Source organism: Myotis daubentonii, chromosome 17 (assembly GCF_963259705.1).
Source record: "Myotis daubentonii chromosome 17, mMyoDau2.1, whole genome shotgun sequence".
NCBI lineage: Eukaryota > Metazoa > Chordata > Mammalia > Chiroptera > Vespertilionidae > Myotis > Myotis daubentonii.
Window position 1 is genome coordinate 51,640,578 of NC_081856.1, and position 24,206 is coordinate 51,664,783.

General features: G+C 56.3%; 2 protein-coding genes across 2 annotated transcripts in view; one reads left to right on the forward strand and one right to left on the reverse strand.

The window, feature by feature from the left end:
- The window catches only part of ZFAT (zinc finger and AT-hook domain containing), a 58,856-nt gene extending 42,638 nt beyond the window's left edge, over positions 1 to 16,218 (reverse strand). The window contains exons 1-2 of the mRNA XM_059672351.1: positions 15,344 to 16,218; positions 1,915 to 2,091 (exon numbers count right to left, since the gene is read on the reverse strand). Coding sequence (XP_059528334.1) covers positions 1,915 to 2,091; positions 15,344 to 15,362 — 196 coding nt within the window. The 5' untranslated portion in view covers positions 15,363 to 16,218. The remainder of the gene's footprint in view (positions 1 to 1,914; positions 2,092 to 15,343) is intronic.
- CCN4 (cellular communication network factor 4) overlaps positions 1 to 24,206 on the forward strand; it is a 967,918-nt gene that overhangs the window by 450,873 nt on the left and 492,839 nt on the right. The gene's annotated exons all lie outside the window — the stretch shown is intronic.

The window sequence follows — 24,206 nt, forward strand, 5'->3', positions numbered from 1 at the left end:
GAGGTTTCCATAGCTCGTCTATTGTGCCTCCCACTGCAGTGGACATGGGGGGGGGGGAGGGGGGAGAGGGGCGGGGAGCTGTTATCTCTTTGAGAGGCTGATTCCATTTCCTGGGGATACATGCCCAGCAGAGGGCCTGCCGGACCCCATAGCGGTCCTGTTTTTCATTCTCGAGGAACCTCCATACCATTTTCTCCACAGTGGCTGCCCCAAGCACATTCCCTCCACCAGGGACCCTCCCCACACCCTCGCCAGCTCGTGATCGCTCGCCTTGCTGCTGACAGCCCTTCTAGCAGGTGCCAGGCGCTATCTCACAGTAGCTAGCGCCGGTTCTCACTGCCCTCATGATTGGTAATGGGCACCTTTTATGTACCTGTCGCCATCTGGACATCATCTTTGGGAAAATGTCTTTCAGGTCTTGGCCTTTATTTCTAACTGGATTATTTTGGTAGAGTTTTGGTGCCCAACATAGACCTCTGTCACCTTCCCGCTCCCCAAAGCAGACAGCATCACATGTGAACACCAGGCGAGACGTGGGCATGTGTGACTGCCCAGCTGCGTTCTCAGCGGGGAGAGGACGGTCTCACAGGCCAGGCTGGGCTGAGGAACTCGACCACGAGAGAAATGCTGCTTGTCCTCCTCGTGCGCCATGACTGGTCAGTGCTGGGTCTTCGTGCTCCCCTGACGCGCCGACAGCGGCCAGAACAGCTCCTCCCATTGTCTCTGCGATTTACCGCTCTACCGGGTGCGTGGCTCTGAGCCCTGGGAACGTCCGGGGGACTCAATAACCACCGCACTTCCTGCCGAGTCTCTCCTCGGCCACTGAGCCAGACAGGTGATCAATAAGCCAGCCTGCTTATTAGAAACGCGTCTGATAATTCCCAGGAAAGAGCAACTGGCTCTTTAGTGCGGCCATGAACCCTGGGGGTGCTCACGGCCACCACCGGGTTTCTGCAGAGGAGACCAGTGCTCACTGTCTCCCCAAATAAAAACAGTTTTGTGGGGGCCCCTGCCAACTCCTGTTTGCAGCTGTTCCTCCTGTGCTGCTCGGCTCTGTCTGTGGGGACCTGGTTACCCGGCCTGCACGCTTTCTCTGCCCACCCACCGGCTGCATCTGAGGCCAGCCTGTGGAGATGTCTGGGCAGGCACACGGTGTACCTCACCGCACACACTGACCCTGCCCACGAAGGAGTCTGTGCGGATCAAGCTTTTGGCGATTTGAATCCTTGTTCCAAGTGTGTGTGATCAGTTCAGAAATGCTGTTTTTAATATGTATCGTGCATGCTAGGCATCATGTAGGTTCTAAGAACAGCTTCCCTTTACTGTCCTCTTGGTGCCAGGCGGCATCCAGGAACTGCAGCCATGTTCTCTGACGTAACCCTCCCAGCCGCCTGCGCCAGCCAATCTGCCTCACCTTCCAGGTGAGCAAAGTGACGCTGAGGGAAGCTTCAGGGACTGCCGTTTGTGGGGGCCAGAGCTTATCTGACAACAGCGCGTGCTTTTTAATCTGCTGGATGATGCCACCTCCATCCATTCACTAATTCATTCATTCGCTCACTCATTCATTCATTCACTCGTTCATTCACTCATTCACTTGTTCATTCATTCATTCACTTATTCATTCATTCATTCATTCATTCATTCATTCATTCATTCAATCGTTCATCCATCTACTGACCAGGCACCTAAAGGGACAGGGAATTCAAACACAATCTTATTTGAGCAGATCCACAATTAGACAGTTATTGTGCCTTCTGGGTTAGATATTTAGATTTTCCACGTTTCTATGCCCATCAGACAAAAACCAGACACCAGACGGAAACCTAGAATCAAAGGATTTGAGAGCAACTCAGCACTATCGTCACAGACACACATCCGTGGGTGCGGCCCCCACCCAGCACCCGGCCCCCTTACCATCTCCAGCTTTGTTTGGGGGGGCAGGTTCGGGTATACTCAGAGGCCTCAGGGGAATGATGATCTCATCAACATTAACCCCTTCTTCTGCGTGCTTCTCAGACACGTGGGAGAGGAGCTCCGACTGACTTGGTGAGAAAAGGTTACAGCATTTACACATGAAGATGGCCGGGTTTTCTGTGAGAAAAAATACATGTTATTTCACCTTCACAGAAACAATGATCCCTCCATCCACCTAAGAAATCCTGAAGGCTACCCTTTGGAGCAGACGCCCGCCTCCCACCTGGCGTCTCTCTCGTGGACACCTGCAGGGCCAGGCAGCTCCCATCCAACTTCCTGTGGCCCCTGCCGGAGAGTTCTTCCCTCCGTTTTCAGAACTTCGGTCCTTCTGGATCAAGTCCGTTATGGACTTCCTGCTACCCAAAGCTGCTCCGCAGCCTAGCTTTCAGCAAGGACACGGCAGCGTAAAAACGAGCAGGGAACGTGAAGAATTATACCCAACTTCAAATGAATGCGCTGCCCTGGCGGCGATGGGGTATTCCAGCTGCACTCTCTTAAATGAGGTGCGAGGAGGAACCGATCAAAGGAGCATTTCTAAGCGCCAAGACACCGTTCCACTGGCTGGCACGGGAACCAGGAACAAGGAGGACGGGATCTGTCGCTTTTCTAAGCCACTCACTTCCTATTTCAAGGGTCATCACCGTCCACAATTATCTACGGAGAGTCCGTGATGTTCACCCCTGTGCTAGACAGGAAGACGGGCTGGGGACAAGTCCCTGATGTCCGAGCCTGACATAGTAATTACAGGCACAGGTAAGAACATTAAACTTAGGATCCAGTGACCATGAAAAGCTAGAATGTTTTAAGTATTTTTTATTGGCTTTAGAGAGAGGAAGGGAGGGAGAGAGAGAAACCTCAATGGGAGAGAAACATTCCTAAGGAACCCCGAGTGCCAGCCCTGGAAGGAGCCGGCTCTGCTTGGCTAGTGATGAGATCTTTGTTGAAGACACAGACACCTGCACGGCCCGGCAGCCTGGGTCCCAGAGCCCAGGGCGGGGCAGCATGCACGGCACTCCCTCCCGTGCACACACACACACACACACGCACACACACACACACACACACACACGCAGCCTGGGACTGCGCTGGGCCTGGTGCGGAGGGAACGGCTCAGAGGCGTCCGCAGAGCCGCGTGCAGACGGTAAAAGCCCGCGCACGCGAAGCAAGGGCGGGAAGGCTGCCTTCCCAGGGATGAAGGATGATAACCTGCCAAAATGCCAACAAAGGAGCGATTTCCCGCGTTAGAGCAGACGAATGTGAGCAAAACGGGCCTCGTCCCCTGAAGCGTGACCGTGCTGCCAGCTCACGGTGAGGAGGAGGCGCCATGTGGACGCCGCTTAGGCCCAAGTAGCACGCAGTCCTCCTGAGCGGAAGGGAGGCCCGGAGTGCGGGTTTGACCCCTCGGGCCCGTGCACTGCCCACCAGTGTTAGTCAGCTCCTCTGTGCCAGTAAAAGGAACGCCTTAAAACAGCCGCATCCACAAGGCCTGGCTCCCGAACTCCGACTTGCAATCAGCCGGGTCCTGTGACCTCTGACACCACTCGGTCTGGGGGCCCAGGAACACGTGGGGCCTCCGACCCCGCTCCTCCCTGGAGAAGGTCATGAGCTGGGATGGGCTCCCAGGTACCAGGAGGTGGGCTGGGCCCCGGGGCCTCTGGGCAGGGTCACTGGGAGCCGGCGGGTCCCACCCCTTCCTCTGGGCCCGGCAAGCACATGTCCTGGAGCGCGCCCAGCCCTGAGGCCCCTCCCCAGCTCTCAGGATGGAGGGGATGGGATCCGGGACACTGGCTGTGCACCCCACACCGCTGTGAGCACCTTCCCCACCCGCCACCCACGAGCATCACCTGTAGCGCGAGCCCCACCCGGCCCACCGCCGTCTTCCCGCAACAAGGGCGCTGCGGTGTGAGAGCAACGATGGTCATGGCCGAGCTAAGCATCTATCAGCAGCCACAGATGATGGAGTGCCACATCATTAGACTATTAAGTGACGTTACTTAGAAGCGATAGCTTTTTTAAAAGTCTCTCCCTTCATCCCTGATCCGTATAAATCACCCTCTCTGCTCCGTGGGATTGATTAGCTCGAAGGCGCGCTGGGCGCCCCAGCTCCGGGAGGGGAGGGAGGCTGGTCCTCCCAGAGCTGCCTTTCTGCTCCTTGTTCCTCACCTGCCCGAGGTTATTAAATCCGAGAAAGCAGGGCCAGCGGCCAGGGGTGAACCTGAGGGGGGGGGGGGGGCAGCGGGGGGAAGGTGAAGGATTAAAGAAGACAGACAAGAGAATGAAGCTGGGGCTGGGTGGGACGCCGCTCTCCGATGGAGAGACAGCGCCACCGCCTGCAAGCCGAGTCTTTATTTTATAGCAGATGCCACAAGGCAAAGCAAGGGCGAGGTCAAGATGTTTATAATGTTCTCGGGGGTTTCGGAGCTACTCAATTACATGCACCTGGTCAAGCTCTGTTTTGGCAGCACTTGCTGCACCTCCCACAGCCCATATCACTCAGCCACGTGGGACCACAGGTTCGGACCAGAAGGTCAAGCTCACAGCCATAGCCTCTGGCTGTCATTGTGCTGGGACCTGCACGTGGCTTTGCCACGAGAGGACCGTGCCCTCTCATCAGTCCGAAGCTTGAACCTGTCCGAACGCTGTGGCCGCTCCCCAGCTGGCAGCTTCCCAGGGGGAGTGGGGATATTGAGCAACGTAGAGCCATTCTGCTTCACGTCCACAAACACAGCCACACGTTGCACAGCTCAGTACAATTTAAAATACCTTATTCCTTTATCTTCAGGGAGAGAGGCTGGGAATAGGACCAACCACTTTCCTTCCATTTCGTTTATTTTACAGAACTTCTTTTTAAATATCTTTTTATTGCTTTCAGAGAGATAGGGAGAGGGAGAGAGAGATAGAAACATCAATAATAAGAGAGAATCACTGATGGGCTGCCTCCTGCACACACCCCACTGGGGATGGAGCCTGCAACCCAGGCCTGTGCCCTTGACCAGAATCGAACCCTGACCTCCTGGTTCATAGGTCGACGCTCAGTCACTGAGCCACGCAGGATGGGCTACTTTACAAACTCTTAACCAGCTACGGATACACCCCGTGTCAGGTCATCGTCACACGTACTGGGGACTTGCTGTAACCAAGTAACGGGATTCACAGAGGAAGAGTAACGAGCAGGAAGCTCACGCCAGGTGAACCCTCCGGCGCTGGCACCCAGCAAGGCTCCCGCCGGCCTGGGTAGCCCTCACAACAACCCCGTGAGATGGTTTTATTGTATTTCCTCAAACCCAAGACCTCTCCCTCACGAGGCCCCGACGCACACACCACTAGCTGAGAGAAACACCACCCGATAAACAAAGGCTCATCATCACACCAGGGAGAGGCGCCTCCGGTGGCAGAGATGCTGCAGGTGAGTCACGGGACCAAGGAAACTCAGCAAGGCTGCAGGCTCCAGGCCCAGCACCCACCGCGTGGCCCGGAGCCGGGGAGGCTGGCCGTGGACTGGGGAGAGCCCGACGCCCACCCCTGCTCTCCCCTCATAAGGCCCCACGCCCCACTCGGCACCCTCAACCACGCCGTCCGGCGGGAGCCCCACTTCTGGGTGTACCCCAGCAGTACCCTGCACCCCGACTTCCGGGGAGGGGAGGAGGAGAACCTTTTCTGAGTGCTGGGCACTTCCACACTCCTCCTCACAGGGACCCTGACAGCAGGGCCCTGGCTGGCCCTACAGGCACCCCTTCCTTAAGACACTAGCGCCCCCTGTCAGTAAGTGGCCATAATACACTGATTTTGTCGGAACAGGACACTCAACTACCATTTGCTGAAAAACTCATGACAAACGTACGAATTTATACGTGAAACGAGCCCCCGTGGGTGTCCCACGGCCCTGCTAGCAAGGCAGCCGCGAGGGTATTATCCCACTGTTGTGCCCAGATTTCAAGGTTCCCAGGACCCCCAGGGAGCCCGTCAGTCCGATGCAAAAGCAAAGAGTCATTCATTTCAAACCCAGGTTTGGCTCCCCTGCCACACTCACCGATGCAACGGTAAGCTCCAGTGGCCGAGCGAGAGAGGCCTGATGGGACAGGGGGCTTTAAAGGGGGGTGGAGTGAGGGCAGGAGAGGGACTGTGGGCCCCGCCGATTGGCCAGGCGCGAGTCGGTACAGGATGTGGTCATAGTGATGGCGTGCACTTCCCTTGATTATTATTGGTTAGTCCAGAGAAATCCTGGGTGTGGCTAGCAGCGGCTTCTTCCCGTGAGGAAGCACATGGCACCGTCCCAAGATGGAGGACCCAAGGCAAGATGGAGGGCGCAGTCCCTGCCCGGCTCCTGCTGCTGCCGCTCGAACTCGCCACAAGGCAGGATGGCCCCCCCGCACAGCACCCGCAGCCGGCCTGCGGGCAGACCGGGACTCCAGCGCGTCTGGGCGGCACAGGCCCAGCACACGGGGTGCGGCCGGTGGAGCGGCCCAGCTCTGGGGGAGCGGCATCCGCTCGGAGCAGGCCTGGCCCATGGGGCCGGCGCACTGCAGCATGGCGGCCTCCCCGAGCCTGGGCACGCGCCCCACTCCGCTGCCGCCGCTGCTGCACTGGGCCCGGTCCGGGGGGCAGCCCGCGCCGGGCTCCCGCCGTGGGCCGGGGAGCCAATGCCCCCCCATGGGGCCCGGCGGCCGGCCCACGCAGGCCCCAGCCCCCCCCCCCACCGGGCCCCGAGGGCTGCACGGACCCCCGGCCCCAGCGCGGGCAAGCGGGGAGCCGACCACGGGGGAAGGGAGGAAAGAGCGAGGCGGTGAGGCCTTCCGCTCCCATGACCTCCCCTGTGGTCGGTCGCCGCCCGGCCCCACCCCTCGGCCCGCCGCCGGCCACCACGCAGCGGGTCCGGGCACTCGGACATTGGGACCCGCTCCGGGGAGGCCAGGCCCTACGTTGGGCGCGGAGGGATCTCAGAGCCGGGCGGTCAGACTCCTCCCCCCGCACCTCCCGGAGAGGCGGGCGGCGCGCCTTTCACCACGTGACAGAGGCGGGAACGGGGACCCAACAGGCCAGCTCCGGGCCTGTGTGGCGCCAAAGCTACATGGTCACTGAACTCCAGGCAGGAAAGCCGCTGTGGGTGCATGCGTGGATGTGCATGTGTCTACACGAGAACATGCCAACCACATGCCTGCCGCAGAAGAGCACGTGGCGGACGCAGACCTCCCTGTGGCTGGGGCACCGGGGAAGGCTTCTGGGGGAAGGGAGGGAGTTGAAATAGTCCAGGAGCAGGCAGCACAGCAGAGGCAGGGCACGGGCAGTGAGGAGCGGGAACTCCTGCCGGCAGGGGCACGGCTGGCCTGGGGGGCAGCACAGAGGCGGCGGGCCTTGCCCTCAGCCTTGTGTGTCGAGAGGGGAAGGCAAATTCAAGGTTAGGCAGGCAACCCAGGCGCCTCTGGAGGGGCGGCAGCTCCTGGTCCGGGGAGAGCCCAGGGCCACGGGAAGCTCCTCGCTCCCCCACCCCACCACGAAGAGCAGATCAGACCCGAATGTGGTGCACGGGCCAGCGGAGCACCGTGCCCAGTACCAGAGGGCTGTGGTTCGGGGAGGCCGGGCAGGGAAGGCCAGGAGCTCCCCGAGCCGGACGCTCCGGGATCCCCACGTGTCGGCCGTGAGTGGGAAAAGCTTAAGTTTCCACGACTCAGAGTGGCACCCAACCTCCCCGGCCGCAGGATGGCCTCGGACTGCCTCCTCTGTGGGCCCAGAGCGTCGCTGCTGTGACTGCACCTGACTCCTGCTGTCCTGGGAAGTGCCCGGCAGGCGATCGGCCATCATCACCCCCAACCCCCCCCCCCCCTCCGCACCACCCCCATCTGCCCCATTTCAGAGAGAACGCTGGGCACGGAGAAGTTCATGAGTTGCCCCGGAGCCCAGCCAGATAAAAAGTCCACACTTGACCCAGCTGACCTTCCACGCTGACCGCATCTCTGCCTGCCCGCCCGTCCGCCCACCCACCGAGCGGCCAGCACCGTGCCAGGGGAAATGCGCTATTTCCTGTCCCAGGCGAGCTGGTCCCTGTGAGGCACGCAAGCCTTGGTCCCCAATCTGAAGTTGGCATCATGGTTACAGAGACAGTTCGAACAGTTAATTACAACTAAGAAGGGTCGCTACTGCGAAAGGGGGCTTTGCTCTCCGCCTGTTAGGATTTACTACAGCAATCCATCGCAGGGCAGCAGGGAGCGGGAGAACGGGCCTGCCGGATGGGGGCGCTATCCACTCTCCCAGAGCAAAAACACCAACACCAAACACAGGGCCCTCATTCATTCATGGGCGGGCACCATACCCGTGCTAGCGGCGCCCTCTGGTGGCCGGCCGGGGCACTACACCCTGCACTCACTGGAGCAGCACGGAGCTGTCCGTCTATTTCTCTACATGCAACTCCTCAATTTTTTAATTTTTATTTTTGTTACTCTTCATCCAAGGATGTCTTTCCATTGATCTTTTAGAGAGAGTGGAAGAGAGAGGGGAAGACAGAAACATCGATGTGAGAGAAACACATCGATTGGTTGCCTCCTGCACGTGCCGGAACAGGGCCCGGGCGGGGAGGAGCCTGCAACGGAGGTACGTGCCCTTGGCCGGAATCAGACCCAGGACCCTCCAGTCTCCAGGCCGACGCTCTATCCACTGAGCACACCAGCCAGGGCAGTCATATCAATTGTTAAAAATGTACAGGGGGAAGTGTAAAGTAGAAGGTTTGGGGGGAACAGATTCTGATGTGCAGGTGAAGGTTATTTAAAACGACACGGTGGGTCAGAGAGGGCCCCGAGGCCCAGACCAGAGACCACCTGAGCCCCAGCAGCCCCGTGCCCCTGACACAGGTATTTGGCCCGTGGGGGTTCCGTGTCCACTCTGCACAGGGCTGTGGGGGGCTGCGGGACACCCTGAGTGCCACGTGTCCAGCTCAGTGACCTCCCAGAAGCAGTTGGACAGGCACCTACCTGAGGCAGGGCCCAGGGCCCCCAACCCCCGACTGGCTCGCCTCCAGTGCAGGGGATGCTGTGTGAGCCTCTACATCCTCAGGCCTCCGTTTTCCCTCTGAAAGATGGGGGGCCCTAGCAGAGGTGGCCTTCGAATGCTTTAAAGTGGAATTGGTCTTCAGGCCTCATCCGGAGGCTGTGTAGACAGATGGGCAGAGTCACCTGGACCAACACAAAGGTGTGGGACAGCCCCACCCAGCACCCAGCTCCCTACAGCCTGGAGGGGCCCCTGTGAACCTGTCCTCCCCCCACACCCCACCCTCCCCACCCACAAATAATCCCCACGGGGCCCCCCAGCTCTGAGGCTCAGGGGCAGCATTCCCAACCAATGCACGCCCTAATCTGTGGTATGATCATCATGCCTCTCATAAAATGCCGACGAGCGCGCCAACTTCCACAGCTCACCGAGTTAACATTTTTATTAAAAGCAAGAGAGAAATCCTGCGAGTGTTCTTTTGCTGAAACCGGATTAACAGAATAACATGAGAAATGCCGGGGCTCGGCTATAATTAAGGCGGGGCCCGCGGTGGCACTTTAATGTTAGGCATCCATATGTCTTCCGTGCTGCAACTTGGCGTCATTCTCCTAAAGTTATTTCTCAGCCCGCTCCCAGCGAGAGCCCTGGGCAGGCGCACATTTAACACTGTCACCGCCGAAGGGAAAACACCCCAAACACTTCATGTAAGCAGGAGCAGCCCCCATTCTCTAAGTGCCAGCAGGACCCCAGCAGATGTGTGGTTAGCTCCGAGGATGTCGGGAGCCCCCCTACCCCCCATGTAGCCTTCTGTCATCACAGCTGCCTCTAGAGTGGCCACGTCGCTGGGATCACAGCCATGTTAAACACAAAATGTGCTGCCCGACCGGCATGGCTCAGTGGTTGAGCATTAACCTATGAACCAGGAGGTCGCGGTTCGATTCCCGGCTGGGGCACATGCCCAGGTTGCGGGCTGGATCTCCAGTGGGGCTGTGCAAGAGGCAGCCTGTCAGTGATTTTCTGTCATCATTGATGTTTCTATCTCTCTCACTCTCACTCTCGGAAATCACTAAATGTATAAAAATGTATTTTTAAATGTGCTCATAGGGTTGTGAAGACCTGGGGGGGGGGGGGCTGGGAGGAACGAGGTAAAGAGGCGGAAATGGGCGGCATCTGTAATACTATCAACAATAAAAAGCATATTTTTAAAAATGAATAGAAATAACTAATTTTTATGTGCCGAGTCCTCTCCCACTGTGCAGTGGATGTGAGGGGACAGCAGTGCCCACGGCCACCGCGCCACCGGCCCCGCGTTTCCAGTTTCGCTGTCTGGGTTTCCTTCGGTCCCTTTGTGCGGCTGACCCACCCTTTCCTCACTGCTGAAGGTGAAGGGCTGGGACACTTAGCCCTGCCGACCAGAGTCCCTGCCCGCACTGCTGGGCAGAGGCCGCCGACGGACACATTTCCGCTCACCGCTGTCCCGGCCCGGAAGCCGGCTGTGCGCTCCGGGCCCCGGGGTCGTCCTGGAAGGAGATGGAATAACAGCCGGGCGGAACTGCAGGCCGAGGTCAGAGACATGCAGATCCGTCTGCAAACCTTAAGTGGAAGGCTGAGCCCCGCCTCGGTGATGCAGTGTTCTGAACCTGAAAATTAATTCTAGGAGAAAGAACTGCCTTTGATATTCAAACCTGTCAAAGGTCCTTCCCCAGAAGAGACCGTTCAATTCAAGCGGGAAGAGCCGCGGGGCAAGGAGACCCTCCAGCCGCCTCCGCCCCCTCGCAGCCCCCAGTCCGCTCCCCGCTTCCTGGGGACTCAGACAGGACCTGAGCATTAGGTGTACTTCCCAGACACCTGAGCTACTCTGTTCTGATTAGGGAAAAAGTGACTTTAACTTATGTGTATTAATCTCACAATTCCACATGTAGTGAATGTGCAACATCAATCACACACTGAGCCAGCTCGGCATGTTCGGAATCGAGTACGGCACAGACCCGCCTCCAGGAACATAAATAATTTTGCTCGTGAGAATAATTTGAAGTGACTGCAGGGTCTTTGTGGGTTTTTTACACCGGTGCCCCGCTGCACGCATTTGTGCACATTTAAAGGAAATTAATGAGAAGGTGGCTGGTGGGACTGGGCGAGACGGGTTGCGCCGTGGCTCGAAGGGCGTCTGCCGAGTGAGCGGGGTCCCTCCCGCAGGTGGGGTCCCTCGGCCTGGCCTGCGGGGATCGGGCTGAAACCGGCTCTCCGACATCCCCCGAGGGGTCCCAGAGTGCGAGAAGTTGCTGTCATCCAGGGTGTGGAACACAAACCCAAGTGTGCAGTAACCAGCTTCGGGCCAACAGTGACCCAGCAACAACATAACCCACAGCCAAATGTGGAACGTGCGGCCCCGGGAAAAATCGGGCTCCCTGCTCTCTGGTTTTGGGGTGCGTCACCCGAGAACTGCCGCCGCCAAGTCACTGCAGCTCGGCAGCTCCTGCGTCGCTTGGTGGTCAGTGCACATCATAGCAACCGGTCGGACACTTAGCATATTAGCCAATGCTAAGAGGGAATCACTGACCAGCTGCCTCTTACATTGTGGGGATTGAGCCCACAATCGGAGCATGTGCCCAGACCAGGAATCGAAGCCTGACCTCCCCAGGACACCCCAGGCCTCCCTGTGTCTCCCCAGGGCACCCACGCCTCCCTGGAAGCTCACACCCGTGCCTATCCCCACAAAAGGAGAAGCAGGGTTCATTCCTTTCGCTACAATATAAGACATACACTCACTCTGGAAATTCACATACTTAAAAAAGTAAAAGATAAACAAACACGTCTGGGGAAAACCCTAAAATAAAATACAACAGGAACAGACGAAGGGAGGCCCGTGTGAATGAGCACCCACCCCGCACGGCAACGGGAGGGGGGAGCCCCAGCAGCCAGGGAGCTGGTGTCTGCACCGCAGGCCTCAGGCTGAGCGAGAAGAGACCACAGTGCCGGGGGACACGGTCCTAGACCCCCGCGGAGGCCTGAGACCCAGACAGTACGAAACCCCGCATGCAAACCCTGCACGCACTGTCCCCGGCGCACACAGACACGGTGTGACCCACACAGCAGGCCCAGCCGGAGGCAACAGTAACTAATGACAGGAATGAGTTCTGTAAGGGCCCTGTCCTCGCCCTTCGTCTGGCCATGACGCGCGACGACGCAGGGACAAGCCATCCCCGGTCTGTGTAGACGTCCCTCCCAGCCGTAAGGACTCGGTGTCTCTCCTTTCTGGGGGGGCCCCTTGCGGAGGGCTCCAGAGAGAAGCCCTGCCATCAACGGGACACGCGTTCCTTCCCGCCTCCCCCCCACAGCTGGAGCACCCTTTCACCCCAGCTAAGCCCTGCACACCCTGCGTGACCTCCGCAGTTGGAGCACAGGTGCCCCCCTTCACCTCCTCACACAGGCGGTTCCTTCTGAGCGCTCGCAGCAGCCTCGGCCTCAGCCGCGCAGGTTAAGGTTAAGGGGCCCAGGTGTGAGCAGGGGCTCAGCCAGGGCCGGCGCCCTCAACCCCGCCGGCCTCCCCACGACCCCCACATACAACTGTTTTTTCCTAATTGAGTTGAGATCTCTTTTATGAGTTCTACTATTTTACTGACAGATCTTTTCCCCATACACAATCATATTCTCTGTGAGTACTAAATCTGTATCTGCTTTTTCTTACTGGCTGACATCTTCAATAAAAGATGAAATGGAGCCTGGCCAGTGTGGCTCAATGGCCGGGCGTCAACCCATGAACTAGGCCAGTGGTCCGCAAACTCATTAGTCAACAGGGCCAAGTATCAACAGTACGACGATTGAAATTTCTTTTGAGAGCCAAATTTTTTAAACTTAAACTATATAGGTAGGTACATTGTTATTAACTTAATTAGGATGCTCCTAAGGCTTAGGAAGAGCCACACTCAAGGGGCCAAAGAGCCGCATGTGGCTCGAGAGCCGCAGCTCACCTTCGATTCCTGGTCAGGGCATGTGCCTGAGGCAGGGGTCCTCAAACTACGGCCCGTGGGCCACATGCAAATACAAATATTGTATTTGTTCCCGTTTTGTTTTTTTACTTCAAAATAAGATATGTGGCCGTAGCCGGTTTGGCTCAGTGGATAGAGCGTCGGCCTGTGGACTGAAGGGTCCCAGGTTCGATTCCGGTCAAGGGCATGTACCTTGGTTGCGGGCGCGTCTCCAGTGGGGAGTGTGCAGGAGGCAGCTGATCAATGTTTCTCTCTCATCGATGTTTCTAACTCTCTATCCCTTTCCCTTCCTCTCTGTAAAAAATCAATAAAATATATATTTAAAAAAAAAAATAAGATATGTGCAGTGTGCATAGGAATTTGCTCATGGTTGTTTTTTAAACTATAGTCCGGCCCTCGAACGGTGTGAGGGACAGTGAACTGGCCCCCTGTTTAAAAAGTTTGAGGACCCCTGGAGGTGTGGGTTCAATCCCCAGTAGGGGGCGTGCAGGAGGCAGCTGATCGATGATTCTCTTATCACTAATGTTTCTATCCCTCTCCCTTCCTCTGGTCAATGAGTTTGCTGACCACTGGCCTAGTTCATGGGTTGACGCCCAGCCATTGAGCCACACTGGCCAGGCTCTATTTCATCTGAAATCAATAAAAACTTATTTTTAATAAGTTAATTTTTTAAAGGTGAAATAAAAGTGACAATAAAAACTATTCCTATCTTATTCTTAATTTCAAAGAGAAAGCTTTCATTGTATCACCAATAAATATGTTTTCTACAGGACTTTAATTTTTTTATTTTTCAATTACAGTTGACATTCAATATTATTCCATTTTAGTTTCAGGCACACAGCATATGGCTAGGCATTTATCTAACTTACAAAGCGTTCTCCCCGGTAAGTGTGGTGCCCACCTGGCACCGTGCAGTTATTACCACATTACTGACTATATTAATACCCCGTGCTTACTTCAAAGCTGAGAACTTCCACCTTTTCCCTTAAAGCCGTGGTCGGCAAACTGCGGCTCTCGAGCCACATGCGGCTCTTTGGCCCCTTGAGTGTGGCTCTTCCTAAGCCTTAGGAGCACCCTAATTAAGTTAATAACAATGTACCTACCGATATAGTTTAAGTTTTAAAAATTTGGCTCTCAAAAGAAACTTCAATCGTTGTACTGTTGATATTTGGCTGTTGACTCTGAGTTTGCCGACCACAGCGGAAGGAAGCACTCTGCAGCTTCTCTGTGTGCATCCGAATTGCCAGCATCACTATTCTTGCCCTTTGGGGCCGTTCTTATAAAGTAACATCAGGGTGACCTGGACACACCCACTGGGGCACCCCGACAGTCGATCTGGTGACCGAGGTGCTGCTGAGTGAGTAGCAGGCGGGAGGGTCTACAGCAGGCGGGCGTGGGTGGACCACGGGGTCACTCACATCCCGATCGGGACCGAGCGGGGCATTTCATCACGCTACTCAGAACGGTGCACAATTTAAAATCCACCAGTTGTTTATTTCTGGAATTTTCCCTTTAATATTTTTGGATCACGGGTGACCATGGGTAGGTAAGTGAAACCATGATAATGGAAACTGTGGGTAAGCGGGGGACTGTTATAATTAACTATTAAGCTCTAGTCCGGCCGGTGTGGCTCAGTGGTTGAGTGATGACTCATGAACCAAGAGGTCACGGGTTCGATTCCTGGTCAGGGCACATGCCCAGGTTGAGAGCGTGTAGGAGGCAGCTGGAGGAGGTGGCATGTGGGCTTAATGAAGCGGAGCAAGGGCCCCCAGCGGACCTGGGCAGCAGGTGGAGGGTAAATTCCAATTTATCACTGCGTGTCAGAAGGTCACCGGTTGCAAGGCCAGTCCCTCGCGTTTACTGCCTCCTCTAGTGACCGGTAGGACCCAAAGGCCCTTTCCTTCAGCAGCCCAACTGAATTCTGTCCCTTCCAAGTATCCCGGCCGAGTCCGCGGGTCTAAAGGTGCTGCCCATTTCACAGAGGAGGAAACTGAGCCAGGCAAGACGGAGGCTCAACCACAAGGCCGAAGAGTTGGCAGCGCCTGGATTCGAACCTCCCGCCCCCGAGGCCGCCGGATCCATCGCTGGCGCGTGCCCCAGCCCCGCCCGTTGCCCTGGAAACGGCTCGCGCACGCGCAAACACTGCCTCCCCGCTTCCGCCAGCACCCTTGCTACATTTTTTTTTTTTTTTAAGTAAAAAATCCCGAGGCGGCGGGATACTGCCAGTGGCGGAGCGTGCCGTCGAAGGACGCCGCTGCGTGCGCTCCCCGCCCCGGGACGCGGATCCCTCCGCCGCCCCGCAGCCGCCGCGCTTCTTCCGGGCCCCCAGCTGCCGGCGGCCTCGCGCCGCGCCCCACCCCCACCTCCCCTCCACCCCCACCCCCACCCCCAGCCCCGCTCACCTGCCGCTCGCGTCTCCATGGCAACGCCCCCACCGCGGAGGAAAAAAAAGCCTGGGGCTCTTCCAGGTCCCCTCCCGTGCCCACCGACCAAGCGGGGCGCCCCGCTGATGCTTCGCTTTTTATTTTTATTTTTTTAAGGAAAGAGCCGGCGAGGTTATGGCGAATCTGCGGCATCCAACATGGCGGCTGGAGTCTTCGCCCTCCTCCTCCCGGGTGGCTGACGCCGGCGTGGCGGACGTCAGCCTCGGAGGACCCGCCCCCAGCGCCGAGCGCGGCGAGGCCGGCTCGGGCTACTGCGCATGCTCGCGCCAGAGGCCGCGCTTAGCATCCCGTTCCGCAGGTTCCGCCGCTCCGCGTTTTGAACCACTCCTGGGAAGGGGCTATCGGGAGGCCTGGAATGCGGATCACAGGATTCGGAGCCTGCCCAGGTCCGCTACCTGCTGCCAGTGCTTCCACCCCCTGGTGTGGAGCTAGGGGCCTGGGCATAGAGAGTTCAGAGTTGGTCTCCCACTGCTGCCCTTTGCTAACTAACCCGGGGCAGCGATTCAACTATTCTTGGTCTCCGTTCACCGTTGTGTCAATCGGGTGAGAGTCAAGGGAACTGTAAACATAAGTCAGTGTTTCCCTGTCACGTGGCATTTCCCCCCAGTGGATGCTGTCAGCTGGAGCGGCCAGACTGGGTGGCGTCCATGCCGACAGAACTAACATAGACCACCTTGAGGATGCCTCCGCCAGCTCCTGTCTGCCTTGCAGAACGTCTCAGTGGGGTGTGAGCGCACCCCGGACACCCCTCCTCCCCCGGCTTCTGCTCACACACGCCTTCTGCAGGCAACAGGCTCTAGTTGCGATGCAATCACTTTGTTTTCGTGGCTGTTTATTGTTATGTTCCCTAAGTTACCCACACACCCTCCCCGCAAAGCGCAGGGTCCAAGGTGGCCGTTAGCTCTGCCACATCTTTCAGATCTCTGCTCGGATGACGTCCCCGAGGGGTCCCCCATCACCCCCTCTAAAGTAACCCTCCTCAGTCACTCTGTCTCTTCTACAGAGAGTCTATGACGACCTCCACTGGCTTTTCTCAGTTGCTTGCCGTTGTCCCTCGTGGTCACCCTTTAGCCCCAGAAACTAGAACTGAGCCTGACAGCTGGTAGTTAAAGAAATGAGTGCGTTTGTGCTGCTTGTACTGTTAAGGTTATCTTCATAACAAACGATAGTGTGTTTTCTGCTTATGGTAGTAATATAAAGTTTTCCTTTTAAATACATTTCTTTTACATTAGTCAACTTAAAATGGCACACGTGTTGCAGACAAGGCAGAAAGAAGTAAAAGTGAAGCACGAGAGAGAAGGCTGGGGAACACTGGCTTATTTTCATGGTGGAATGACCTCCCCTGTTGCTGCTCGGTTTAGAGAAGTTCCCCTTCAGCCAGCCGGACAGTCGGACAGCCGGACAGTCGGACAGCCCTGCTGCTGGTGCCCGTGCTCCACGGCTCTGCCCACACCCATAACACTGACCTGTGGGCACAGCCCTCTCCCCGAGCTGCCAGAGCACAGGAGCAGCCTGCCCGGGGGGCCTTGTCACCCTGGTCCCCGCGCCCACCCCGCAGTGCTGCTGAGCGAGCCCACTCGTTCCCTCCTGTTTCCAGCAGCCGCACTTGATGGCACCAGAGCTCCCAGCTGGTGCCATCGGCTTCTCGGGAGCCTGTCTTGTTCCTTCATGCTGTTCTTGGGGTCTAAGAAGTCATTCTAAGACCCCGCGTTTGCCCATTAAATATATGCCCAGAGGTATCCCCTCTGCCTCCCTTCATGCCATCCTCCCAGCACCGGGACTGGCATTGCCCAGGGAGGGTTAGCAGGGGAGGGAGGGCGTGTTCAGAGCTGCTGTGCTTGCTGAGCTCACACAGCAAGTCCACAAGGACCCAGGAGTGCAACGGGCCCTCCATGCCCAGTGCTCTTCCCGCCTGCCCGCCTGCCCTCTGGGATGTGCCCATTACCCCCACACCCTCCCGCCAAACCCAAGGCAATGGGAGGGCTCTTGGGACACACCCGCCGCACCCCATCCCTGGAGGGTGGCCAGGTGGAGCCCGTGCCAGTCTTTAACTTGGAAGCGGCCTCATTGATAAGCTTTTCCTTTCTGGATGATAAACATTTACAGTCATTGCTAGTTTGCCCTGAATCGATTTCCTTCAGGAAACGCGAGTCGTCCCGGGTTGCTGACAGTATCAGCTTTGTGCTGACTGCCTTTCCTGCGGCCGCATTGAAATGTTACTTATTGATTAGCAGGTGGGTTGTTCCTGGGCGGAACCCAAATGAATTTTGGAAATGAAGCAATTTAAAATTTGTCTCAAAACTCCGTTGCCGCAGAATGTATCAAAGTCAAATCTAAACAACAGCAAAAAAGCAACTATGGACTTGCGGACGTGGGGCGTGGACGCTGGGTTACTGAGACAGCTGTGGCTCTCTCTGTTACTCCCACGGCATTTTCCTCCTCCGTCCAAAGAGGAGTCCCTGTTAGCGAGCACAGCCCGGCCCCAGGCGCCCAGCAGTGACCCATCCCTTCCCAAGGGCCAGCCTTGCAAACGGAGAGATGACTCCACCGCTGGCGCCTCTCCGCTTCGCCGGGTGAGCAGCACATTTTCAGCCGGCAAACATCTTTATTCTTTTCATTTGCCGGGAATCGCTCAGAATGCCTCCAGTTAATGAAGAGGCATTTGCGGAATTAAATATAAATTGCTCCAAATTATATAATTAGTGGCATCCTGCTTCCACGGTGGTCCCTGGAGGAGATGAGCTCCCAGACGGCCGCCAGCCGCTCACAGTTGCACATGCTTGAATCGGTGTCAATAAATGTTGCAACACGAAATGGCATTTAGTTACAAATCAATAATTAATTTAAATAGCTGTATTTGTGTCAATAATTTTATAATTATATCTAATAGCTATGCGACAACAGGATAATTTTCATTACATGAAAACACAACAATTATATGCTTCTTTTTTGAGAGGGAGAAACATTGATCTGTTGCCTTCCATACAAGCCCCGAGAGGGGATCCAGCCAGCAACTTAGGTATGTGCCCTGACCAGGAATCAAACCCGCAGCTTGTGGCCTAGGGCCATGGTCGGCAAACTGCGGCTCGCGAGCCACATGTGGCTCTTTGGCCCTTGAGTGTGGCTCTTCCTAAGCCTTAGGAGTACCCTAATGAAGTTAATAACAATGTACCTACCTAGATAGTTTAAGTTTTAAAAATTTGGCTCTCAAAAGGAATTTCCATCGTTGTACTGTTGATGTTTGGCTCTGTTGCCTCATGAGTTTGCCTATCACTGGTAGGGGATGATGCTCCAACCAACTGAGCCACCCGCCAGGGCATGCTTATTTTTATAAGATACTTTCTTGATAAAGGACACATACAGGTGACCTCAAAATAATGACCCTAGAGCAGGGGTGGGCAAACTTTTTGACTCAAGGGCCACAATGGGTTCTTAAACTGGACCGGAGGGCCGGAACAAAAGCATGGATGGAGTGTTTGTGTGAACTAATATAAATTCAAAGTAAACATCATTACATAAAAGGGCACGGTCTTTTTTTTTTTTAGTTTTATTCATTTCAAACGGGCCGGATCCGCCCGCGGGCCATAGTTTGCCCACGGCTGCCCTAGAGGCACACAGCAATGATAAAGTCAGGGTTGGGGTTAATCACAGTCTGAGTGAGGTGTTAAAAATCTAAGTAGTCACGTTGTAGAGTCCATTAAAAATTGTATGAAAGAATATATATATATATATCTATCCCAGCCAGTGTGGCTCAGTGGTTGAGCGCAACCCATGAACCAAGAGATCTCTGGTTCGATTCCTGGTCAGGGCACATGCCCAGGTTGTGGGCTCCATCCCCAGTGTGGGGCGTGCAGGAGGCAGCCAGTCAATGATTCTCTCTCATCTTTGATGTTTCCATCTCTCTCTCTCCCTCTCCCTTCCTCTCTGAAAGCAATAAAAATATAATAAAAAAATAAACGTGCAATTACAATGCTAGTTGTGATTCAAAGGGTAAAAATCAGGTCTTTTAGGAGGTAGGTGAGTTTGGCATAGATGGGGTCCTGTTTCTTCCCTGGAGTTCCATGTGTCTGTTTATGAAATGCTGTGTCTCTATGAATTGAGAAGAGCAGGAAAGCGGACTATGAGTGAGTCAGAGATTTCCAGAAAGAGGAGGACCCACACCTAAACCAGGAAGGGGGGCAGGTGGAGACCAGTGACCTCATCCGTACGTAACCCGGTGGAGAGAGAGTTTAGTCATGGGTTTTTCACGTTAATGCATTAGCCAAATGTCCTAGGAGAATGGCTGGTTGATTAAACTGCCATATGGCCCTGCTAATTAAAATGAAATGCTAATGAGGCATAACGAAGTTAATTGTAAACTGAGGCAGAACATCGTGTGCCCGGGATCTAAAGGACACAGAGGTGAACCTGGTCTGAGAGGGGGGGCCCCCACCAGCAATTGCCACGGAGTCACCTTGAAGGCCTGTTCTAACGGAAAGCCCAGTGGCCCCCAACAGAGGCGGTGACTCCCAGGCGCCCGGGAAGGTCACCTTTCCCCTCGGGGTCCGACGTCGCAGTCCTGGGGGCGTGCAGACATGCTTTGTGGGGATAACAGGTTGGTCAGAACCATAGTGATGACTTTTACAGATGGGTTTGGGTAGGGGCACAGCAAAAATTCCTGTGTTTTTAAGGTGTTCGAAGCACCCAGAAGTGATGTTAGCCTCCTACAGAAGAAGCAGGGTGTTTTGACTAAGTGTGTAAATGTGCGAGGCCATCTATTTGTAAGGTTTTACATTTTGATCAGTTGTCCGTGTTTAAGATTTATTTTTATTGATTTCAGAGAGGGAGGAAGGAAGAGGGAGAGAGAGATGGAAACATCAATGATGAGGGAGAATCGTCGATCAGCTGCCTCCTGCACGCCCCACACTGGGGATGGAGCCCGCAACCTGGGGATGTGCCCTGACCAGGAATGGAACCGTGACCTCCTGGTTCATAGGTTGACGCTCAACCCCTGAGCCACACCAGCTGGGCCGCTTGTCTGTGTTTAAATAGTTTAGAGAAAAGTTAATAGATGTGTAAGTGGCAATAGATTGACTTTAAGCCAACTACAAGCCGTATTGTTGGAGCATGAAAAAATGGGGGTCCCAGCCACAGGAGGAGAAGCCAGGAGTGCCACCGAGCCCAGCGGAGTGCCGGGCGCACTGCGGGGACCCAGTAAGCCCTGTGACGGAGGGGGAGCAGGTGGGAGGGATGCCCCCTGGCGGTGAACCGGCGGGTGAGGAGAATGGGACATTTATTTTGTAGCCATTGTGTTCACAGCACTGTTTTTAGATGCTCAGAATAGAGAAAAAAACAGATTTCCAAAAAGCATGGGCATCTGGGTGCGCATGGCCGGAGGGCATGGCTCATCTGAACATGGAAATACCACGCTGCTGCTTCACAGAGCGAGGCCAGCCCTGGCCGGTGTGGCTCCGTGGGTAGAGCATTGGCCCACGGACTGAAGGGTCCTGGGTTCAATTCTGGTCAAGGGCACGGTGCCTCGGTTGTAGGCTTGATCCCCGGCCCTTGTCGGGGTGCATGTGGGAGGCAACCAACCTCACTTGGATGTTTCTCTCTCTCTGTCTGTCTCTCCCCCTGCCTCTCACTGTGTCTTAATATCAATGGGAAAACATCCTCGGGTGAGGATTAACGACAGAAAAGAGCGAGGCCATAGAAAAGTGGCCGAGGGAGTGTCTGAGAGACGGGGCTGGGCACAGAGGCAGGGTGCAGGGTGTGGGGGCACAGCCGTCTGTGAGCAGTTTTCTAGGCTCCACGTGGGTTGTGCAGGGAACGCCGGAGGGGGCAGAAGCAGGCAGCTTCCCGGAGACCCCCGAGGGCTGGAATACCTTGGGCTCCTCGTTCGCCGTGAGGCCGCCTCCCGCATTCGGGGCCCGGGGCTGGCTGCTGGGGAAGTGAGTCATCCGGCCGCTGCCAAAGTGGGCGGGGAGGGAAGCCAGGGAGACGAACAGCAGTGACCAGCCCCGGGGCGACTGCCAAGCCCTTCACTCCGTCCTCTGACATGGCCCCGCCATCCTGCGGCGAGAGGGGCGAGAAGGGGAGGCCTGGCTCCAAGGCCCAGAGAACAGCATGCCACCGGGTCCCACAGACAGCGGTCTCCTGGGCACTGGGAACAGGGGCAGTCGGCCCAGGCCTTTCTGCATGACCACCCCGCCCCCCGCCCGTCCACGCAGGACCTGAACCGTTGTCCAGGGGGTCAGGGAGAAGTGACGGGTGGTGGGAGGAGCCGTTTCCCACCTGCGCCCGCGGTGTGCAGAGCGGCAGGCGGGGAGCAGCAGGGTGGGTGCTCAGCGGGGCGCGGTGCTGAGTGGCCTGGCAGGCAGCCCCCTAGTGAAAGGCCGTGCCAGCTGCCGCCCAGGTCTCTGCTGTGAGAGGCCGCATTCCACTCCCTCTGCTGGCCTTGGTTTGACCCCCTGGGCATTCCACGTGTCCTCACCATTTCTTTTCTTTTTAAATATATTTTTATTGCCCTGGCTGGTTTGGCTCAGTGGATGGAGTTTCGACCTGCGCACGGAGGGTCCTGGGTTTGATTCTGGTCAAAAGCAAAGGCCCGGGTTGCAGGCTCCATCGCCAGAGTGGGGCGTGCAGGAGGCAGCCGATCAATGACTCTCTCATCCCTTCCTCTCTGAAACCAAAAAAAGCTTCTGCAACACAATGATTCTCAAAAATCATTGATGTTTCTCTTTCACCCTCTCCCTTCCTCTCCGAAACCAATAAAAAGATGTTTAAAAAAAAGCAGATGCAGGGCAGCGGTTGGTCTGGGAGTCTGTCTCTGAACTCATGATGAGTCCCCGGCCATGAAGTTAGACAGCACCTGGGACTGGAACCCAGGTCCCGACGAGGAGAAGGACGGGCTGCCTAGCAGCATGGCCTGCGCGCAGACACAGAGCACTCAGCCCTCATACCAGCTCCCAGGGATTATGATGCTCATTTTTGCAAGTGAGAAACCTGGGCCCAGGGAGGTACGAACCTCGTCAGCAGCTGCAGAAATGACCCGGAGCCCAGGCCCGATTCTGACCCCATATTCTCTTTTTTGTTTTACTCTTCATCCTCGGATATTTTTCTATTGATTTTTAGAGTGGAAGAGAGAGGGAAAGACAGAGAAATATCAATGTGAGAGGTACACATCAATTGGTTGCACAAGCCTGCAACCATCCTACGTGCCCTTTACAGGAATCAAACCCAGGACCCTTCGCACAGGCCAACGCTCTACCCACTGAGCCAAACCGGCTAGGCCTGACCCCATATTCTTAAGCGGCACCACGGACCTCAATGTGGCTCTAATATGAGCGTTGTGTGACTATAAAAATAAGCCCCTGCTAAGGAATGTCACCCAGTTACCACTGGCTTGGCCTGCCTGCAGCCGGGGCGGCTGAATCCTATTGGGGGTGGTTGTGCTGGCTGCCTCTGGGCTGGCACTGGCCAGGGCACCTCCGGGACAGACCTGGCCTCCCAGGTGTTTCCACTGTGGTTCTCGCTCTGAAGCCAGGGCGGGGTGGGTGTGGGAGAAAGGACAGTGAGAACAGCGAGAGGCTGGGTGGTGCAGGCTCGCAGCAGGGCAGGTGGCAGGCAGCACAGGCTCACTGGGTAGAGGGGCTTGTCCTGTGTCCTTGGGACCGGTCTCTGGGGGGTGGGGAGGGGAAGGGAATTAAAAAAAATATATATTCTTATTGATTTCAGGGAGGAATGGAGAGATAGAAACATCAATGAGGAGAGAGAATCATGGATCGGCTGCCTCACTGGGCATCGAGCCCTCGACCAGGGCATGTGCCCTGACCAGGAATTGAACCCTGATCTCCGGGTTCATAGGTTGACACTCAACCTCTGAGCCAGGCTGGCCGGGCTGTGGGAGGAAGTTTTCATGCACGTGGTGTCTGTCTCCCGTATGTGCCCCATGTCACACGGACAGTCAGCAGCCATGGCATCCCGTGAACATTTATGGAGCCACCGTCAGGTGCCAGACTCTGCAGGGAGCTGGGCTTCGTCCCTGGGGAGCTGGCTTTCCGGGAGGAGGGGACGCTCCATCGTGTGAAGACATAACTGCCAGGCAGTGTGGTAAGCCCATCCAAGAGGGGCGGGCCTGGGGCCAGGCGGGCACAGGAAGCGCTGCTGAACCCACCCCAGAATTGGGGCAACAGCTCAGAGGAGTCGAAACCCGAGCCAGGTCCTGCAGAGCAAAGGGGTGCTTGCCCAGGGGCGGGACACGCCCTCAGAGGGCACAGCGCGGGCGAAGGTGTGACAGTACATGGTGTGTCCAGGGCTGGGGATAAGCAGCAGCGATGGCCGGGACAGAGCCATTTCCCAGCTGAGGAGTGAGCGCCCACAGCTGCCCCGTCCGCCCGCAGTAGGGACGGGGAGAGCGGAACCTAATCCGCTCATCAGCTGGGCATCGCCCAGTCCTGCCTCCACTCTGGCTGCTCTGTCCTTCTCCTTAGTCAACGGTCACCACCCGGGGCCTGGGAACCGCACCGGCCGCTTGTTCCGTGCTGGGTGCTGGGTGGGTGGGCTGGGAGGTGAGGTCCCATGGCGACGAACGGCTGCTCATCACCTGTTCCTGTTCCATGATTTATTAGGGCGGCAGCCCAGCCGTGTTCCTGCACGCGTCCACTGCGTCATCACCTGCGCTGTGGGTGCTGGGAAGGTGGGAGAACAGGAGTCTTTTTAAAAAAATATATTTTTATTGATTTCAGAGAGGAGGGGAGAGAGAAACATCAATGATGAGAATCACCGACTGGCTGCCTCCAGCACACCCCCTACTGGGGATTGAGCTGCAGCCCTGGCATGT